Below are 19,819 nucleotides of genomic sequence, written 5' to 3' on the forward strand. Positions count from 1 at the left end.
CCCCAGTTCTAGCGGAGCCAACTTCCTCGATTTCAACTGGGCCGTGTGAGCTAGTTTCAAACAGCTAAAGCTAAAGCAACGATCTGCTGGAAGTAACATGTGACACTTGCATGTGTAGCAGTTGAATTGGTAAAATGCAAAAGATGCCTGAGATTTAAACAGTTACTCCAAGGGTTAATCCACAATGAGGCAAATTTTATACCACAAACGTAAATATCAACCAGTCACAGTTGATGTGTAGGGCCTGATGGTCCAATTCAACCATCTGAAACTTCATCAGGAACATTTGGAGAGAAAATACAGACACACATGCCCAAGCAGCCGGAAATTAATAGCAACAGTCTGCAGTCCTGACTCCACCACCAGCTCAAGATGAAATGTATTGCCAAAAAAATCAAAAGGTAATGACTCCCTGACTTTGTATGTAGACTCATGTCGGGTGCTAGAGCAGGTTTTGGCTGTTAACAGAGATGTCTGAGCTGTTGATAGGTAGATAGACCAGCAGTGGCAAGCGCCTACTGTTCGTCAGCATGAAAGCGAGGTGACACCTTAAATGCTGGTCGATCATTTCCCTCGGAGGGAGCTCCAGTGGAGCTGGGGTTTCTACAACTGTTACCTAAAAAAAGCTCAATCACTTTGGGTTTTAGAGGCATTTTAAACGGCGTAATTGAAAACACTTGTCTGTGTGAACGGATGTGGGCACCTTTCCAAAATGTATTCCTGAGATGCCTGTGCTGGAGACAGATCCAGATGGGACTGAACTGAAACCAGATGGCTGGGTGAAGGGAACATAGGCCGGGTACGAGTGGCTGCTGCATAAGGTACAGGGAAAGTGTGTGTGTGTGTGTGTGTGTGTGTGTCGGTGAGATTGCGCGTGCGAGCGTCTGTGTCTGCTAGGGGGTTGCACGTGTGAGCAAGACTTCTGCGGAAGAATGTGCCAGTTTAACGATGAATTAGACAAACCATCTAGAGTAAACAAGATGGATTAAGTGTCTGTGACATTTATTGCGGAGTCAAAACGTTTGTTTCTGCGTTTAAGTAACTCCATCTTCATTATTATGGGAATGTAAATGACAAACCTGCTCTAGTGAGGCCACTTAAAACAGAGCTTTGGCATCAGATCATTGAGCTGATGTTTGAGTGAGGAGCCGTTACATCAGTCAGACACGCAGGATAAATCTTTGTGACAGTTCTTAGTCCCACAATGTGCTTCTCATCTGTCTGGATTCTGAGAGTGCACATTCCTCGGGTGAGCTGCAAAACTCCCCAGCAAAGCTCTCTCTCAGTCTGAGGCTCTAAAAGGTGTCAGTCATCATCAATTGGGTTCTTCCACATTGGTACCTTTTTGTTGGTGGATATGGCACGACACACCTGTGCGACTCATGAGATTAAAACCCAAAAAACTACAGTTGAGCTTACAGATATATGAATTGTACACGTTTGAACTCAAGTGGAACTGTCGCTTGAGTTGAAAGCCAACTATCGGACGCTTTGGGAATTGGCCCTATTCATGAGGCTTTTGTAAGTGACCGAGTGCCTTTGGGAGACTTTGTGGATCTGATAAAACACAGCCTCTTGAGTGCATCATGAAAGCACGCAAGTGGACAACAGCGCACTTCACCAATTCTTCTTAAAGCACAAGTTTTCAATTAGAGGGTTCAAACATATGAGAGGAGAAACACACGACAGGCTGAGAATCAAACTGGACGTATTGTCAGGGCTTGTCATTGAAGTGATAAACCAAAAACAGCCTGTCGCAGAATAAATCATGTTATTCAGTGCATGTCGACCCAAACTGCAATACTTTCAGAAACCAATAAAATAACTGCGTAATTATTGCCAAAAGTCATGGCAAGCCTGTCCAATGAGGTTTTAGCTTATGGTTTTGGAACCCTGTGGTGTCTCAGTGTAGCTCTATTCCATGTGGATTCACTCACTGACTTATATGTAACAAGCTATCTATTCAGGCTGGTCAACCAAAGTGATACATTTTGATCACTTCTTTCTATGCTTGTTCTCATCATCAGAGGTTTGGAGATGTCAACTGCAGCTGTATCGAGGAAAGGCTGGGAACACCCTGGACAGTTTGCCAGCCCACAACAGCACCTTTGGGAGGAAACCGGACAGCAGCACTTAACCATTCCACCACAAATACACCACATTTGGGTACGATCCTTCTGGACCAATGTTCTCAACACAATGGATTATAATAATGTAGGTGAGAACTGGTCAGCGAAGCAGTGAAAGGGGGAAGAGAGGACGTCCTAAACAAGTCGTGTTAACCTGAACCCCACCTTGGAAAAAGGATTCACAATGGATTTCTTTTGAACAGAACTGTCAATGCTACTGTCACAACTCCTTCAGCAGTAGATTTCATGTTGGCTCATTGATGTCACAACCTTAATATGGAGACATTAAGTACGCCTCTTGAGGTAGCTTCTAGAATCAGGTGACTCTGAATTTGGTCATTTCAAACTGCACCAAATGTTCTTTTAAATCTGCCAGTGATCAAAATGTGTGGCAATATTTGAAACGGCTTTACTGGTACCATAATAATGTATGTCCCCAGTCTTTATTGACATTGAAAGCAGTCCAGCCGCTGGCATTATTTTTGGCCAGCGACTTTCATATGTAATAAATAGGATGTGGCGTTTTCTTTCTGCAGCTGCTCTTTTGATTATTATTCCCATGATGGAGCCGTGATTTAATTTAATCACCTGTTCCTCACAGCGGCAACACACGTGCAGCGTACCGGTTCCTGGAAAGGGAATACACTCGCTTCATGTAATGTTTAGGGTTTCTCTTCTTTCTGCAGGGCTGCAGCGGCTTTCATTCCCGCTTCCAGATGTATAGCCCTGCCATGTAACTCGTGCTGAATACATATTCAGGAATGCAGTTCCCCTGAGTTTTTTTTTTTTTTTCGTTATGTTGGAGTCATGCAGACATCTGTTGGGGGAAGAAAAAAAGCCGCATCCATTCATACACAGCCAGGAATTAATTCAAGATGCATAGAAGCAACATATGGCGAAGAAAGTGGAACATTACACCGTCCTTCCCAACTGTGACAACTAATAATCTGGATATATTTTGTTTCAAATTCACCCAAGGAAAACAAGTCCTGGACAGAGTGATAAATGTTTATAATCTAAATGGGGTTTGAGTTACATAGGTCTTGTTTGTATAGTATTGAAATTATAGAAACGTGTTCTGTTCTTATAATTGATCAAATTAACCTATATAAATATATTGCTCTAATTTAAAATCCATTTGGAGGCTTAAACCGGAATCATTTCAACTGCAACCCCTGATACCAGCAGGTCTTAAGCGAGTTACCATGGCTGTGGAGTAAAAGTGAACGTCTTAGACTGTTGGGGTTTTGGTGGGCGGTGTGCTGTCACGATCATTTCTCAAACCGCTTGCTTGTAGATCTGCTCTGTCCAACGGCTACAGTCCTAAACCACAAACTTATATGAATGCCAACAAATGTACAAAACAAAGGCGCCATTATTTTGCTGATTTATAGCTTTACAAGTCACGGGAACAGTGTTTCTATAGCAACATATGTTGTGATTTCCCAGCTGTTGTCATATTCTAAACATTGCAACCCATCCTCACGGTCATGGCGTAATACGTATGGTGGACTTTTGTGTCTTGTCCTGACGCTGAAGGCAGCCTTCAGTATTGCATTGTTTTCGCACTAGCCTTTCAACTGACGCATGTTCTGCCTACTGTGGCACGTCTTGGCGCTTTGAGCAGTGCATCACGTAAAAAAAAGCAATGCTTCTTGGGCTTCCCACTGCACTAAGCGTGGCTGAAGCTCGAGCAGCTGCACATCACCCAGTCCGGTCATAGTCTAGCTACGCGGCTACATGCTAGCTTAGCCTAGCTATTAACCATCTTATCCAGGTCGTACAGTTTAGAAGAAAATCCAATTTCTCCCCAGCAGTCGTTGCGCGGACATTCCATCTAAGAATACACTATACACTTGTTCTCAGGTTTTCATTGGGGGTGACTTAAAAAATAAGACAAATAAGACAAGGGACAACTCGTGTGGAACGGACAACAGACTCAGAAGGTAGGGACACGTGGAGGGGCGAGACAGGAAACACATTGGATGGAGAATGCTGGAGAAAGAGGTACAAAGCGAAAGGAGAAAAGGAAGACAACCAATGAGACTGCAGCAAGGGAGTACCCGAAGAGGATCTGCTCTGGCAACACCTGATGGGAAATGCCAAAAGACACACTTACAAATTAGAGAATCAGTTTAGACAAATACAGAATCTTTATTTATTTTCAATCACCTTTCAATTATTATATTATGGTATTCTGTATTCTCCTACAGCAAAGGACAAATCCAAACAGAAATAGCTTTGCATGTATCCCAGTGTTGCCCCAAGCTGGAATCAAACCAACAACCCACCGCGTCTATCGGATTTCCATTTAGTAACATTATAGCGATTCTGTTGAAGTTGTTTTTAGAAGCCCACCTCATGATTGTGGGCCTCTATTCGAGCAGTATGATGTGTAATCTTCCCCGTGTCTGTCTGCATGCTCTGCGTAAGGAACTGAACTCTTTACTTTTACTTCTGAAGTTTTCAAAATGTGAAATGTTGTGTTATTATACACAGAAGTTCTCATCCCCATACATTTGTGCTCATGCTTTTAAGAAGAAATGTGACCTCTTGACTTTAAAATCTCATTCCTTGCACCCTAGCACCGACAAAATACATTATTTCTATCGACAGCCTCAGTAAAATATTGTCCTGTCTTTCAGTTTTGGGGAAAGATGTGCTGACCTGAACTGTAGTTCTGAATCTGACATGCTGTTTTTTGCACATCATGTGCACAAGAGTCAGTCAAGTTTCTTAGAAACATCTTCACGAACAACTTGAAGTCTGAAATGTATTGGTGCTTCAGTCTGCCAATAGTCATAAACATCAAATTTATGACCTGCAAACTGCTGTGATCTGACGACGATTGGTTGTGACAGACAGTAATGACATGCTCCATTTCTATTAGCTTTCCTTGACAAAAACTGGTGGGGTTGCTGGCAGGAGGCCAGATTTAAATTCCCCTATCAAGATGAGGTGTCAACAGTTCGACATCATACCTAATGGCTCACAATGTTCCCGGAGAATTCAGGGTCAGATGGCAAACAAACTGCCAAAAGACAAATTTCGCACATAAATTCAGAGTCCCAGCTTGAAATACTGCAGGGAGAGACTTACTTTAGGGATGCAGCACATGGATGATTTAAACCCGACACACGTGTGATACCAGACATCGGGAGGCAATTCAAGATGGCTTTCTTGAGTTTTTGTGGTTTCATGACAGCCATATATAATAGAAACTGCACGCCTCCTTTACTTCATCTGTTGAAACACTGCAGATCAAGTAGATTCGGTTCTGCTCAGTTGTCTCTGTCTGTAGTGCAGTGGGTGAAGAGGCGTGAGGCCTATGTGATAAATAAGTCCCACACATTATCCTCAGTATGTCGGCAGCTGCCTGTTGGTGGAGGTAGAAGAATTAACTCAATATCCTTCCATAAAATCACAACTCTTCATGAACAGATTGCTAGCTGGCACTGACTTTCCAACAAAGCAGTGAGTTTGTGGTAAGATTTAGCAATTTAGTCCAATAGTGATTGTTGTGCTTGGCCTGGATAAATGTTGCAACCAACATCAATACAGCTGAATGGATGATCACAGCTGCCACTCAGTGGATCGTATTGGGTGCACATCCATGTTGAGGCGACAGAAACAGTACGTCATGTGACATGACGTGTGCATAGAAGCGGCAAATACGTCGTACGTACATTAAAACACAGGTGTCAAACTCAAGGCAGGTGAGCCAAATTCAGACGCAGCAGGGTCCTCAGAGACCCGGGGCGGTGCAGGTTTGTGTTCCACCCGATCAAGCGCACACACAGTTTAACCAATCAGGTGTCAGTTGAAACAAGCAACACCAGGCAGACAATATATGATTACACTGCTGTGTGGAACACTTTGGACACCCCTGACATAAAATATCAGATGAACGATGGTTGAGTCTCTGGTGTTAAATAAAAGGAGCCGTCAAGAGTGTTTCATTGTTAAGCGTCACAGTTCTTGTCAAACTTTAAAGTATAAATCCTGTTTGGAGTATTCTTGAGTTTGATTTTCATGATCGTCCGATGTGTTTTTTGTAAGTCAACTGAGGGACATGGGTCAGCTCAAAGACATGCAGTGAAATAAATTTAAAAAAAGTGTTGTTTTAAATCAACTGCCTTTTTTTTCACTGACACAAACATACATGCATGGTCAATACAATTATTACCAACCAAGTGGTAATGAACTGGTCATAAAAAATGCCAAGTAGCGAACCCCCATGTTACGAAGGGTTATAATGTGTCACCAATGATCTGAGCTACTGTTTGGTTGAGATCAACCCCAGTGGGAACCTCTGCTTCATGGGATTCCAGGTACGTGGCGCTACGACCGCTGAACTGTAAACAGTATCAGTATCACTAAAAACTGGAAACTATAATAATAATAATAATAATAAATCTTCAATTCCCAACGTTCCAGTGAGAGTGAATAGTTATTGTTTGGGTGGCGCATTATAATTAATAATGGTGCACATCAACCCCGCCCCACCAAAGTGAAAACGCACCACTGAGTGTTTAATAGCGGTTTAAAATTCTTTATCAATTAGCTGGAGGAGAGCAGGACCAGGGCTGGAATCCTGCCCTCCCATTGGTCCAGAGCCGCAGCTCGCTATGTTCAGCGCTCCTATATAAACCAGTGCAGTCTTGACATCGCCGCTGTCTGTCATGCAAGTCAAGGGGACAGAGAGCAGAGACACAGAGTCCAGAGAGACACTGCTGGCAGCCTGAATTCTCCCGTTCACCCGGTTTCGGCGCTGCGGAGGCTCTTTTTAATCTGGAGCGCTGTTCTCGTGAAGTACACGCGATCCAGGAGCCGATCCTTTACATTTAGTTGTCTCGTCTGTGTGAAGAGGACGATGCCTTTGAGGACCGGACTTTTTCTCCTGATGGTGCTGAACGCATCTGCATACGAACTGGATCAGAACGAGTCCTATTCGCCCCGGAGAGCCCGCTTCACTGCCAACAGCCCTTGTAAGTAACACGCTGCTTCCATCTGTGTTAAAGCTGTTTCTACACTCCATTTCCACCACGCACGACCGCGTCCCGCTCCATTACTACGTGTAGTTGATCATCCTGTCATTTGGCCTATAAAGCCTTGTGGTTGGCGGAGGAGGCTGCGGGATTAACGCCGGTGTCCTGCCGGCAACAGATGAGCATGGAGCGGCGCTGACACCTGAGGGTGTCAGTCCTGCTGGTTCTCAGGTCTGGATGCTGCAGAGCTGCCACTATTAATGTTGGCAGTCTCTGCATTTGATCCGATTTATTCCTTGTGTAGTAGGCAGCAAGTCAGCAAGACAAGTAGTGCCCCCCCCCACACACACACACCTCCCTTTCAAAATGCACTGACAAGTCCATTACACAATAATAGTTGCAACAATTCAGTAAATGTTGGCCTGGATGTATTCCATGCAGTAGTTGGCCTGCACTGTTTCTAATGTTGACTCCTGAAATAGAGGAGAAGGTGGCCGTTTCCTCCGTGGGAATGATCTCCCGGACAAGGAGGCAGTGAAGGGTTTGAATGACTTTGCTAGGTAACAGGATGTGGATCAGATATGCTGGTTTATTGTGCGAGCCTACTTAGGTGAAATAAAACGATCCCACTGTCTCCCGCTGGTCTGTGAGTGGCACTGACAGCCGATAAATGGCAGGTCTTTTTTAGACGTTATTGAGACGTTTCAGGTTAAATAGTCATGCGAAGCTGACAGCTGAGTGGCCTTCGATGGTGCCGATCGTGTATAGGTGACATCCTGTATCTGAAACAGGGGGATTCAAGCTTGTGCTTCATTTTCCCACCATCCGTGGCATGTCACATTTCCATAAGCTTCTGCTACGTATGTATAATGTGAAGGGCCCGGCAGGAAGTGATGGAACCCGTGTCGAATGTGCATTCCGGAATGATCTGTTCTGGACGTGTCGCTGGTGCTGTTAACAGTTAATGTGAGAACGGTTTGGAGGCAAAGTCCTCAGAATAGGTTTAGTGTCAAATAATGGAAGACAGAGTCTGGTGCCATGTGTGTGTCTGCGAGAGTGTACTCCAGTATGTTTATGTGTGTCTGCAGGCATGCCAACAATTTTCAGGAAACTCTTTGGTATTTCTGGGTCTGTTCATCCAAGCCCAGCTGAAAGGAACCAAACAGTGGACTTAAGGTCCCTGCCAAGAGAAAATCAGAACAATGCCAAGTTGTCTGAGTAGCTCTCAGACTTGTAAGGTCTATAATCTGCAGTCGAGTCACTGTCCCCCCAAGCCCCCCAACCCCACCCCACCCCCGAGTTTGTCTTTTGTGTATCTTCATAGTATGAAAATTCTTCCCTCTGAAGTGCATTTTTGTGCGCGGAAACCCTGGCAACCCTTGTGCAATATGTCCAGGGAAGCTGCTGCTGGCTGCCCTACTGATGGACCGTTTTCTGTGCCCACAGCAGATGTGGCACGCTGTCTCAACAGTGCCCTCCAAGTGGGATGTGGAGCGTTCGCCTGCCTTGAAAACTCCACATGTGACACCGACGGCATGCATGACATCTGCAAGTCCTTCCTATACAGTGCTGCTAAATTTGACACTCAGGTACATACGCGCCGTCATCCCGCAAGCCTTCGGTCATGTGCCTCTGTGAAGAGAATCTGTGAGCAGCTCTCTGTTTTGTGTGACCAGGGTAAGGCGTTTGTCAAAGAAAGCCTTAAGTGCATTGCCAATGGAATCACCTCAAAAGTATTCCCTACCATCCGCCGCTGCTCCACCTTCCAAAGAATGATATCGGAGGTTCAGGAGGAGTGCTACAGCAAGCTGGATATCTGCACGGTCGCCCGCTCCAATCCTGACGCCATCGGTGAGGTGGCACAGCTGCCCAGTCATTTCCCCAACAGGTAAGTCTCCCTTAAATACTGCATTAAACTATGCAGTATAGATGCCAAATGATGAAATATTGTTAGACACTTGGGGATTGGGGAACACATATTACGAATGACTTGCTTATTTACGGTTAATACTCGGTAACTACGGTGTTGTTTGGAGTGAACTTTCATTGACTATTCCACTGTAAAAATCTAGTATTAACAAAACATGATTCAATTATTAATTACTAGCGAATATGCTGCAAATACACATATGTATCAGCACTTTATTTAAGGCAGGGGTCACCAACCTTTTAGCAACCGCGAGCTACTCCAAACAATGGATGATAAATGATATTCCTGTCAAATGCTTGTCACAGTTTTATCAACAAAAATCAAACATAATAAGATGGTTATTACATGAAAATTGAAATTTTTTTTTTCTCACAGCCTGTGAGCGACTCCTTTGGGCACTCCGGGGTACCTGTTGGTGACCCCGATTTAAGATAATAAATCTAAATAAGTCTAAAGTCTGGCTGTTGTCGGGTTCAAATCTGCTTTGTCAAGAGCAATCTTCTATGTTCTTGTCGCTATGTCAGATTGGAATGTCAATGTTTTGTTTCTGTAATACAGTGCAAGTACAAAGAGGTTGAAGGGTGGAGCGCGGGCGTGACAATAGTAACTCCCGAAAGCGTGACTACACTAAGCAGTGTTTAGGGAAATTCCATACTCGCGTCTGAGAGAACAACAAGATCTATCGGTGCCATGTCACACTTGGGTGTCTCTTTTGGCTGAAAGGCTACTTAAAGGTGAATGACCCTTTGTGTTCTTGAAGGTTCTATGGGAGGCTGCTGCAGAGCCTGATGGACTGCGACGAGGACACGGTAGACCGCGTCAGGGCCAGCATGGTGTCGCAACTTGGCCCTGAGATGACCATGCTTATTCAGCTGCTGCAGAACAAGCCCTGCCCATCTACTGCTGTGGCTGCAGCTGCTGCCATTCCGACCAGAGTTGAGGACCGTGGGAGTTGGCGCTGGTCCATGGGTCCCCATATGTACAAAATCCAGCCTAATCTACGAAACAGAGACTCGGCCAGTCATTTTGGAAAAAAACGTTCCGCAAGTGACAGCTCTTAACTCGAATTGCAGAAAACAGTCCTCAGAAAACTCCACCATTCCCTCTGGGTGCAACCATCCATCCCTCCGCTCAACTGGAAGCTACAGAAAAGCGCGCCTCTGGGGAAAACCCGCCCGTAGAGTTGATATCAGATTGTTGCTATATTGTAAATCCCACACTTCAGGCTTAAGAGACCCCGACCCTGCCATCCAGCGACTGTTTCAAACACCTACAGTGGCAACTTCCTTTCCATTCTTCCTCGCCTAAATCCTTCACTAGAAGAAGAAGAAGAAAAAAAAAAAAGTCAACCATTGTGGTTCACATCTTCAGAGCACAAGTCTATATTTGAAAAGACAATCTCATAATTCTAACAATATTTGGTCCATAACTAAGTGATGAAACTAGTCGAATTGTGAGCATGAGCTGTGGCCATGAGTTCCATGTTTATTTTTCAATACTAACATAACACCTAAATGTACTGTAAGCTATTTATCTGAGACAGCCATAATAGTGAGCCCTCTATCTGGAGGTGTGAGGTCTGTAGGGGTTTCATGGTAGCCTTTGAGAGGTTTCCTTAAACTGACCAAAAAACCTTCAAGCTGCCCTGAATGCTATGAAAGAAAAACCAAAATAGTGTAATGCTACAGCACTTAGACTAGTCTTTTCTCTGGTGATGGCAGGTACAGCAGTGATGTGGCGTTGGCTACAATGTGTTTTTAAATCATCTTTGCACATGGCCAAATCTGTCTATCAGGAAAAAAAAATCATTTTTTGCTTTCCTTGTATACTTGTAACGCATAAGACTGTTGAGCTCTGCAGTATGTGGGAGCGCACGTAGTGGAATCTGTGTCCATGTTGAGTGTGAAGCAGTCATGTATGTGTGGTAGCTGATTAGCACGTTTATCTCTGAGGTGGATCACACCACATACACATTTGCTTCCAGCTTAGGGAATAAGAATGACTATTTAAAAAAAAAACAGCCTTGTTGGAATGATATTTATTTTCCTACTATATTATTTAAATGTTTATTTTAATGCATTATTGTAGTTTTAATTATAGATCTAAACAGCAGTTCAGTCATGGCTCTGAAGTAAACATGAGCTCTATGCCAAAAAAAAACAAAAAAAAAAAAACACAACTCGACCACTCTGTTGACGGACTCGGACTCGTGTCATGACTCTGTGCTGGTCATAGGGGAACAAAGTTGGTCATTCGAGTCAGGTGATCTGCTTTACGGGACCATAACTACGACAGGATAGTTTCGTTTTATCACTTGGTTAAAAAGAAATTGCAGCTGCTACATGCACTGTTCTGTGCTGTGAGTATGTGCACATTTGGAATAAATTCCTAAGGAATTAGCACTGTACAGCAAACACCAGCATTGGGTTCTATCATAGGGAAGTCTCAGTCGCAAGCTAGCTAGCGTGTTTGTGAGTCATTTTTCCAGAGCGAGAGTCAGATACGTGATTGTCATTATAGTGGATCTTTGTTTCTTTGCAGCATGTCAAATCCTGACAGTATTTAAATGCTCTCTCTCTCTCTCTCTCTCTTTATATATATATATATATCTATATATATATCTATATATATATATATATATATATATATATATATATATATATATATATACACACATATATATACAGTGGTGCCTCGGTTTTCGAACGTCCCGGACTTCAAACAAATCGGAGTTCGAACAAAAATCCAGAACTCGAACGCCCCGCTAAAAGCCGGAAAAAACATAACGTGCGCGGACCAATCAGCTGACCCACGACACGCTTTGTTATTGTGTATAACGCAGCCTCTGTATGCAGACGTGTCCCGTTAACTACATTTACTGACTGTTTTTTCTTCATATTGAGGTGTAAAACCTTTCCTGTCTCTGCACTGGACCGTGGTAGAGTGTCACAGGGGAGGTGCTCGCTCTCCACACCTCCGAGGCTGGAGCTCCAGGGTTTGATGTCCTGTTGTGGGCTGGAGCTGGGACAGGGATGAGGCGAGTCTGGGACAGAGCGTGACTTGCTTTATGACTTTGTCACAGCCAAACTGCACAGAAGCGCACATTCAGAGCTGGACACGCACCGGGCACCTCTTCACTTCTGGAGAGACGTCACTCACTCTGCAACCCCTCCCACATGCAGTGGCCACACACATAGAGGAACAGCGCACCTGCAGCAGACACTCTACATTCACTCCTACAAAAGCCTATTTTAAGGCTTGGAACGCATTATTTCTTTTTCCATTCATTGTAATGGGAAAAATCAATTCAGATTTCGAACAAATCACTTCTCGAACAGCCGTCTGGAACTGGATTGTGGTCGAGAACCGAGGTACCACTGTATATATAGGTGTATATATATATACCTATTTCAACTGAACTCAGGACTAGAAGACGCACTTTTAGAGCTCTTTAAAATAACTGACGATCCAATTGGTTTGCAGTGGTTCTGACACCTTTGAAAAGTCAGACAAGAGTGAATATGAGTTTGCTCCTGAAAACAATAAAAATATGCGAGAAAAGGAATCAATCATTGGTATTTTTTGCTGACAGGCCAGAGAGAATGCAGCTTGTCAATTCCTACTTTTGCTTTTAGCTAGACCCTCCCATTGTGCCAGGGCTGTCTCCAATATCCTGTGCTACTGTGTAAAGGGAATGTAGAGTACTGTCAAAACTAGTAATGTCTCCAGAGTCATGGCCTTGTCCAGCTGGTTAAAGTCAAAGCAAAGAAGTCCTGTGTCCGAGCACCTGGTAAGATATTGAATCAGAGAGGGTATTCATTGTCTTCAACAATATTTCATGGCTTTTGCACAGAGATCATTTGTACAGGGACAGTAATCGTCATGTGGGGTCCTAATGCTGGTATTTGCTTTATGGTCCAGGTCATCTCGCAAATGTTTGCACACACAAAAATGCAATATAGAGATTAACTTTTATGCAGGACTGGGTTCAGTTCACACTACGTTAATGCACCTTGCCAATATGTTTCTTATACGTTGGTATGTTTTGTTTGAGTTTAATTGAACCCGTCCTGTTTGGAAACAAACTGAATTTAAGTTTTGTTCTGGGTTGAAAGAAGCACAAACCAGATGTTTTATTTTTCAGTGTCAAATCAAAAGCTCTGTTAAGAATTCAAAACTATGCAATAATCTCTCACAAAGGATTCAAAGCAACACATAAACGGAAGCTTGTTTGGCCGCGTGCCGGCTGTGTGACTGAAACAGTAGCATCTTTCTGTTGTCACACGACACTCACAGTGGGGATGCAACGCTGCTGTTCATTCCTCTTCTCCTCCGTCAAGGGTTGTGAGCTGGCGATTGTCTTGCTCTGTGACAATGGTCATTTTTCATTTGACAGCCATTTCTTAAAGGTATCTCTCCGGAAGCGTAGACCTATACTCACACTGTAGTTCATCCTACTTTATGCACTTTTTTTCTGTCTTAACCACTATAAAGGGCATTCAAACATTCAACACATGTGCAATTGAGACCTGTTTATTTTGTTCAATGATTGGAAATCACATTGAATCTTTGCGTCTTGGAAGTTGGGGGCTTTTTATTCCATGTTCCATTACTATAAGTCTTTATATCTGTTGTTCAAGAATAGGTCCATAACCAAGCTGCTATACCGTCCCTTACGATGCAAGCCCCCCCATGCCCCTCCACTGTGGCCTCCCTGGTTGTTTTGCCCACGCGCCGTGAGCTCGGTCCACACTGACATTTTCAATGTTGTATCCATGTCTCTTCATTTGATTTCAATTTAACGGCAAGGACAAACTGACTGTTTCCTCACCACATCAAATGTATTGGTAATTTCAGAGAATGTACCTGTATACTGAATGTCTGTTTCGACAAACCCACGTCATGTGATCCATGAATGCTGATTTGGACGTTACTCTCAGTTACGGAATTCATTTGAAATCACAAAGGTTGTTGCTGAAGTATACTTAAATTGACCCATGGTTAGTTGAACCTCTCCTTGTTAATATTCGGGTCGAAGCGGCTCCCACACTTCTGGCACTTCATGGTACTCTTTCCTCTCAAGACTTGAACTTGATGTATGTTGTTGTGCTCAAACAGAATCAAAAGCTTCGGTGACTAGTAAAGTTTATTTTGTATTCATATATAAGTGACAGTTATTTTACTATCAGATTAAGAATGATGGTGAATTTACTGATACAGATGCTATGTTCCGCATGATTGACCCTTGTAAATGACTTGCACTTTAAAATACACCCATATATACCCATAACTGTGTATATGTTTGGGTTTTCTCCTCTGTACTGAAACGTCATGAAAGATACAAATGCATCAATTGTGTGTCTTTTGCTGATCGGAAATAAAATATTTATCATACCTGGGATCTTTTGACTCATTCTTATTTTACTCTTCTAAGTAGCAATATTTTTGTTTATCTATCTATCTATCTATCTATCTATCTATCTATCTATCTATCGATTTATCCATCCATCCATCTATCTATCATCTATCTATCTATCTATCTATCTATCTATCTATCTATCTATCGATTTATCCATCCATCCATCTATCTATCATCTATCTATCTATCTATCTATCTATCTATCATATTTGCATGCTTACAGTCACTCTCCGGGGAAAAAAAGCAGGCTTGCAGGCGTCAACATTTTAGTCAAAGTTCAAAGCTAAACTTCAATTTAATGTAGAACTGCTCCTTTTATTCAAAGCACTTGTGGTTGTCTTCACCCCACTTTTCTCGGGCACAAGCTTTTCAGTCGCAGAAACTCAAGACCATGCTTCAAAGCTTTGATTTGTGGGCAGTAAATCACTCTAGACAATGTCACGTAGCAGGTCACCACTGCCTTCTCCACCTGGAGTCATGGATCTACGAAGTGCGTCACTGTATGGTGCCAGGAGCGCTGATTACCAACATTTGACCCGGGTTATCCACTTTCATTTGTGTCACAAAGACAAAATCTCAAAATCTCTTTTGACTTGGTGTAAACCAACCAGAGTGGATGCTGCCCTAAAGTTGTCTTTTATGAATAGATTCTGCTTTTGCTGCCAACGAAGCAAACAGACAATTTATACATACAGAGTTTTGTTTTTAGTCTCCTCTGTCTGAGTTTCAATTCAGTGTGACTTCAACTGAGAAACGGTCACTTTGTGATATGTGTGGTCAAACACATTTCACTGTGAATGCAAGGCTCCCACTTGATCTCAGGTTCCCCAACTTCGCACAAGTACACACCGTAACAGACATTAAACTGCACATTTGACCTGTGTGTGTGTGTGTGTGTGCTATTTGTTTTGGATAGTAAGGTGCAAGGTGAGAGGCTGGGGAAAGGGTTATGGCAATGAGAGGTCCCCACAAATATGGCGGTATGAGTGTGTTTGCATGTGAAAAAGAAGGCGTAATCCATTCTTGTGAGGACAATTCCAGAAAAACACCTTGTGAAGACATTTGGCTTAGTAAGGGCCGTTTTGCTGACCCTTACAAGGTTAAGCCTAAACTTGAGGGTAAAAACCTCAAGATAACTGTCATTGTGATTGGGTTTCAGTTTGGTTCCGAGTCCTGGTTAAGCTGAGCTATTTGTTTTGGATGGTAAGGTTTAGGGTGAGAGGCTGGTGTCTGATGTCTTCGAGAAGTAGTCCGACCAGGGGTATAAATACAAACCTGTCTTTATGTTCTTGTTTATTCTTAATCTTAATTCTTGACAGAACACCTCCTTGGGTGTACCTTACGCTTTCCTGGGGACATTTTTCCAGGTCTCAATTGGAGGATGAAAACCTCAAAATAACTGGGTCATTATAATATGGTTTCAGTCATGGCTAATGTTGGCCATGTGTTTTGGATAGTTAGGTTTAGGAGGAGAGGACACTAAGAGGTCCCCACAAGGATAGAGATACAAACGTGTGCATGTGTGTGTCAGAAAGGTCTGTCCCTCACCACTCCAGCTGAGATTCTCACCAGCTCCTGCTTCCATGTAATAGTTGGTATGAGCTAAAGAAAATGGTTGCATGAAAGCAGCCAGAGTTATTTAGCATGGATGTCATGAGACTATTGTATTTGGGGAGGAATCTGATTTTACCAAACTGTATTGCATCACTGTTAGGGAGCAACACTTGAGCAGAAGTTCTGTTCTGACCTGTATTTGTTGATGAATTTTAAATGCTACTTGGAAGTTAAACATGTTCTTCAAAGACCTTTAGATAATGGCGCTGCTCTCTTTTTAAAAGGTTATTTTCAAGATCACCTTATCATGATCCAATGTATACATTAATGACTCGAGTACTAGCGATGCAGTAGTATGTTGAAAGCACAGACACGTCTTTCAAAGGCATCACAATAAAAGAGCAGGATCATATTAGCACATGCCACTGTCATGGTGGAGAACATCCTCTGGGCACTGCGTGTGTGACAAATCCAGTGGGAACCACGGAGGAAGATCAAGGACACGGAGAAAGCACCTCTTGATGAAAATGAACTTTCTTAAACTTGAGCACAAAACCAGCTGAAATTGCAAAGTGCCTGTTTGGTTGGAGAGCCTGAGGAAAAGAGGGGGCAGGAGCGCAGAAGAGGCTCCGTGGACGCTAATCTCAGTCAGAGGCAGATATAATTTCATGCCTATTTAGAGAAGAGTCCTGAAGGGCTTTCTCATCAGCCTCTCTCCAGCCTCATGGATAGGTGATGCAGCAGCTCTGCACACAGATTCTTCCATCTTTAAAGAGACACTCACTCATCTGTGGATGCTGACTTTCCTCTCGCGTTCCACAATCCATCTCGACTTTTGTCTTCCAGCCGGCTGAGACCGCTGTTTCTGACACGGTGAGGTGCCTTGTTGCCAGGAAACATTTGAGCAGCTCTCTGACCCTGACGCCTCACTTTATTGCCTGTTGCAGGAGCTGCTCCATCGCCACCCCGAGAGTAATAATTCGCTGATGAGGAAATTCTAATAGAATTGTGCAGATGCCGTTCTCACCATCTGCTTGTGCTTTTTATAAAGATGATTTGGCTTCTCTCGAATATAACAGCCATCTGATATCTTCAGATAGCTTTAGCTCAAACACGTCTAAACTGCACCAACCTTGATGCCACTCAAATACTGTACAGCAATACTGTTATCTGACGTGACATTTTAACAACAACAAGTAGGAGGCAGTTTTGTAAATGGTACTTTGATGATGCATCATGTACCCTTTACTGCATGTTGACAGAAATATCTAATCCTCAAGTACAAAACAATATATCAAGAGCAAAAATACTTTCTCTTTTGAAGGTGCAAAATAGCTTGAAGTTCTATTCAGTGGTTTTGCAGCAGTGACCAAGCAGTTTGTTTGTTCCGGTGGGAAAGGATGCAAATCCATTTATTTAGCATGCACCATGTGAGTCTGCTTTTATAAATTAAACTGCAAAACAAACAATGTCACTAGTGGAAGTGGCATAGTGGAAGGGAAACATTGCATCAACGGAATGAGAATATTGCAGAATTCTTACGCTGACATTGACTTATTTAATGATCCACCATCAAGCGACTGCAAAACTTATGATCGATGAAATGCCTTTTTATATTCTCACGTTGGCTTTAATAGGCAAAGCACTGGGTCTCAGGTGACTATGCACATAAGGAGTATTCGTCTTTTATACAATCCCAGCTACCCTCACCACTTTCATATCGACCGATCAACTGAAGTAATGGCCACCTGCAGCAGTGCTAGTCATGACAACGCTGTACATGGCAGCGAGTCACGATGCATTCATCGCCAGACCAGGAAGTAGAACTGACATATGCATGTCAAACAACCTGCTTGACAAATATGGTATCTGACTATATAGCAAAATGAATGTTTTACATGTGGCAGTCTTTCAAGTTTCATTTGCTCATTGAACACAGTTTGTACCTGCACTAGCAGCTACAATGGCTGGAATTCTTAATTTCTTTTTTCAGGGGTGCTGTCTGACGTCCGTCATAATGTCTTTAAGATAACTTCACTTACCAAAACTCTACTACTACTAGCTCAACTTCACTCTGCCCTTATGTCGCACCAAATCAGACCTGGACAAAGTGCAGCCCAGGGGCCAAATGTGGGCCTTTCACTGTATTTATATGGCCCTCCTGGAGTCAGAGTAAAACTATAAAACTGTTCATGCTGGAATGTTTCTGACATTTTTGTCTTGTGCATTGCAACTGAAACATAACTTCCTTGCTTTGCTTTATTTATTTATTTATTTTTATTTGTCTTGACTTAGTTGACTATTTTAGGAGTATTTCTTGTCCCTTAAAATACATCTGAATTGAAAGTAGATTTTGAAATATATGAGACACATTGAGAATATTTAAATTGATTAAATAAAACACATCAAACCTTTTTCTGTGTATTTTTAAAAGCCTAATCACTTGATTTTCATTTTCATTTTTCACTTACCCTCCTCTCTTTGGGTCTCACAGCACCTCTCCACAGTCACAGTATCTAACCTGATCCCTGCTCCAAATGAAAACTAATAATCGCCTAAATTCCAACTCAAGCATGTGTGTCCAAAACAAGCTGTTGGAATTTGTACATGCAACAAATTAGATCCTCAGTAGCAGTGGGGTTTAATATACAATTACTCAAGTATGACTGTGGCAGTACCTTCTCCAGCAACCACATGACTCATTCGACATCTTTCATATTGTATTGTACTACTTCAATTGCATTGAAGCAGTTCGCAAGAGGTCAGAATCATGTCAAGAGGAACACAACAATGACAAGGAAAAAAGCCTAGTTTTGCATGTCATGGTTATTTATAAATGCTGTGCTGATGAAATAAAATAACTTAAAGTTAAATAAAGTTTAGCCCATATTTTGCCGTTCCAGAGACCATGATTCTTGTGGCCCATAGCATTCCCGGATGATGAAGTCAAATGGTGGCAAAAGCTTTGGTGGTTGTTTGCTGGCATTGCTTCACTTAACACAGATTATCCTTGATATAATGCTGCGGCGTGTTTTTGTTTGTTCTTCCCAGAGAAGAATGGTAGATATTCCCCGCGATAAGAAACAGTGGTAGCATTCCTGTGGACGTGCCTGACTAACAGCATCTTAAAATGTAGTTTCCTCAGCAGCTCAATGAGCTGAAACTACGAGTGAAACTAGATCTTTATCTTTGCTTCTCTTGAGGGTGTCCATTGCCAGGTCACCGTTTGTAGCTGGGACAGACCTCGGCAACTCTTATGGGCTGTATAAACTGATCATGTTGTCATTTATTTACACCATGGACAAGTATTTATTTCATAACATGCGTCCAATTACCGCTGTTCTTCAGAAGGTCAGAGTAAGGGACAAGTTGACCCAGCTAGCATGTGTGAGAAACATACATTCTATTTCTCCGCTTAATATGCCAGCCATTTTGACGTTGGGCTAAGACAAAACCGTGTGTCCAAAATAAAGAAGGGAAAGCCGGCGCGCTCGTGCTTAAGCGTTTGTCCTCTGCTGTTGGCATAGGAGGAATTCCGCTACATATTTTCAGAGAAAACTACTCGTATAGCATATAAACTGTGCCACTAATTGGAGCCTTAAATTGAATTAGGTCAGTATTTGAATTTAAAAAGTCATAAACTTGCCGCGAACTGTCAGCGTAAAGACCGTGTCGGGCCAGACTAACAATGTGGTCATCATGCCGGACTCGGTGGTCAACAGCCGACACCAGCTCCCACTGTGTTTCCTATTCATCATTCCTTCCTTCCTTTCCTGTGGAACACGGCGTCGTTTTCATC

General features: G+C 42.8%; 1 protein-coding gene across 2 annotated transcripts; it reads left to right on the forward strand.

The window, feature by feature from the left end:
* Positions 1-6,817: 6,817 nt before the first annotated feature.
* On the forward strand, positions 6,818-11,662 carry stc1 (stanniocalcin 1). Of its 2 annotated transcripts, none has more exons than XM_053870418.1 (4): positions 6,818-7,117; positions 8,564-8,706; positions 8,794-9,005; positions 9,808-11,662. In XM_053870418.1, exons 1-4 carry the CDS (start codon positions 7,003-7,005, stop codon positions 10,106-10,108), a joined length of 771 nt encoding a protein of 256 aa, XP_053726393.1. In that variant the 5' UTR covers positions 6,818-7,002; the 3' UTR covers positions 10,109-11,662. The 2 variants fall into 2 exon arrangements, with proteins under 2 accessions (XP_053726393.1, XP_053726391.1); XM_053870416.1 differs by having other exon boundaries at positions 6,858-7,117; positions 8,567-8,706.
* The last annotated feature ends 8,157 nt before the right edge of the window (positions 11,663-19,819 follow it).

Source organism: Synchiropus splendidus, chromosome 7 (genome assembly GCF_027744825.2).
Source record: "Synchiropus splendidus isolate RoL2022-P1 chromosome 7, RoL_Sspl_1.0, whole genome shotgun sequence".
In the NCBI taxonomy this organism is placed as follows: Eukaryota; Metazoa; Chordata; class Actinopteri; order Syngnathiformes; family Callionymidae; genus Synchiropus; species Synchiropus splendidus.

Coding starts and splice junctions, on each gene's coding strand:
- stc1 (XM_053870418.1), top strand. CDS start 7,003: ATGCCTTTGAGGACCGGACTTTTTCTCCTGATGGTGCTGAACGCATCT. Junction 8,707..8,793: donor CTGCTAAATTTGACACTCAG/GTACATACGCGC, acceptor TTGTGTGACCAG/GGTAAGGCGTTTGTCAAAGA. Junction 9,006..9,807: donor CCCAGTCATTTCCCCAACAG/GTAAGTCTCCCT, acceptor GTGTTCTTGAAG/GTTCTATGGGAGGCTGCTGC.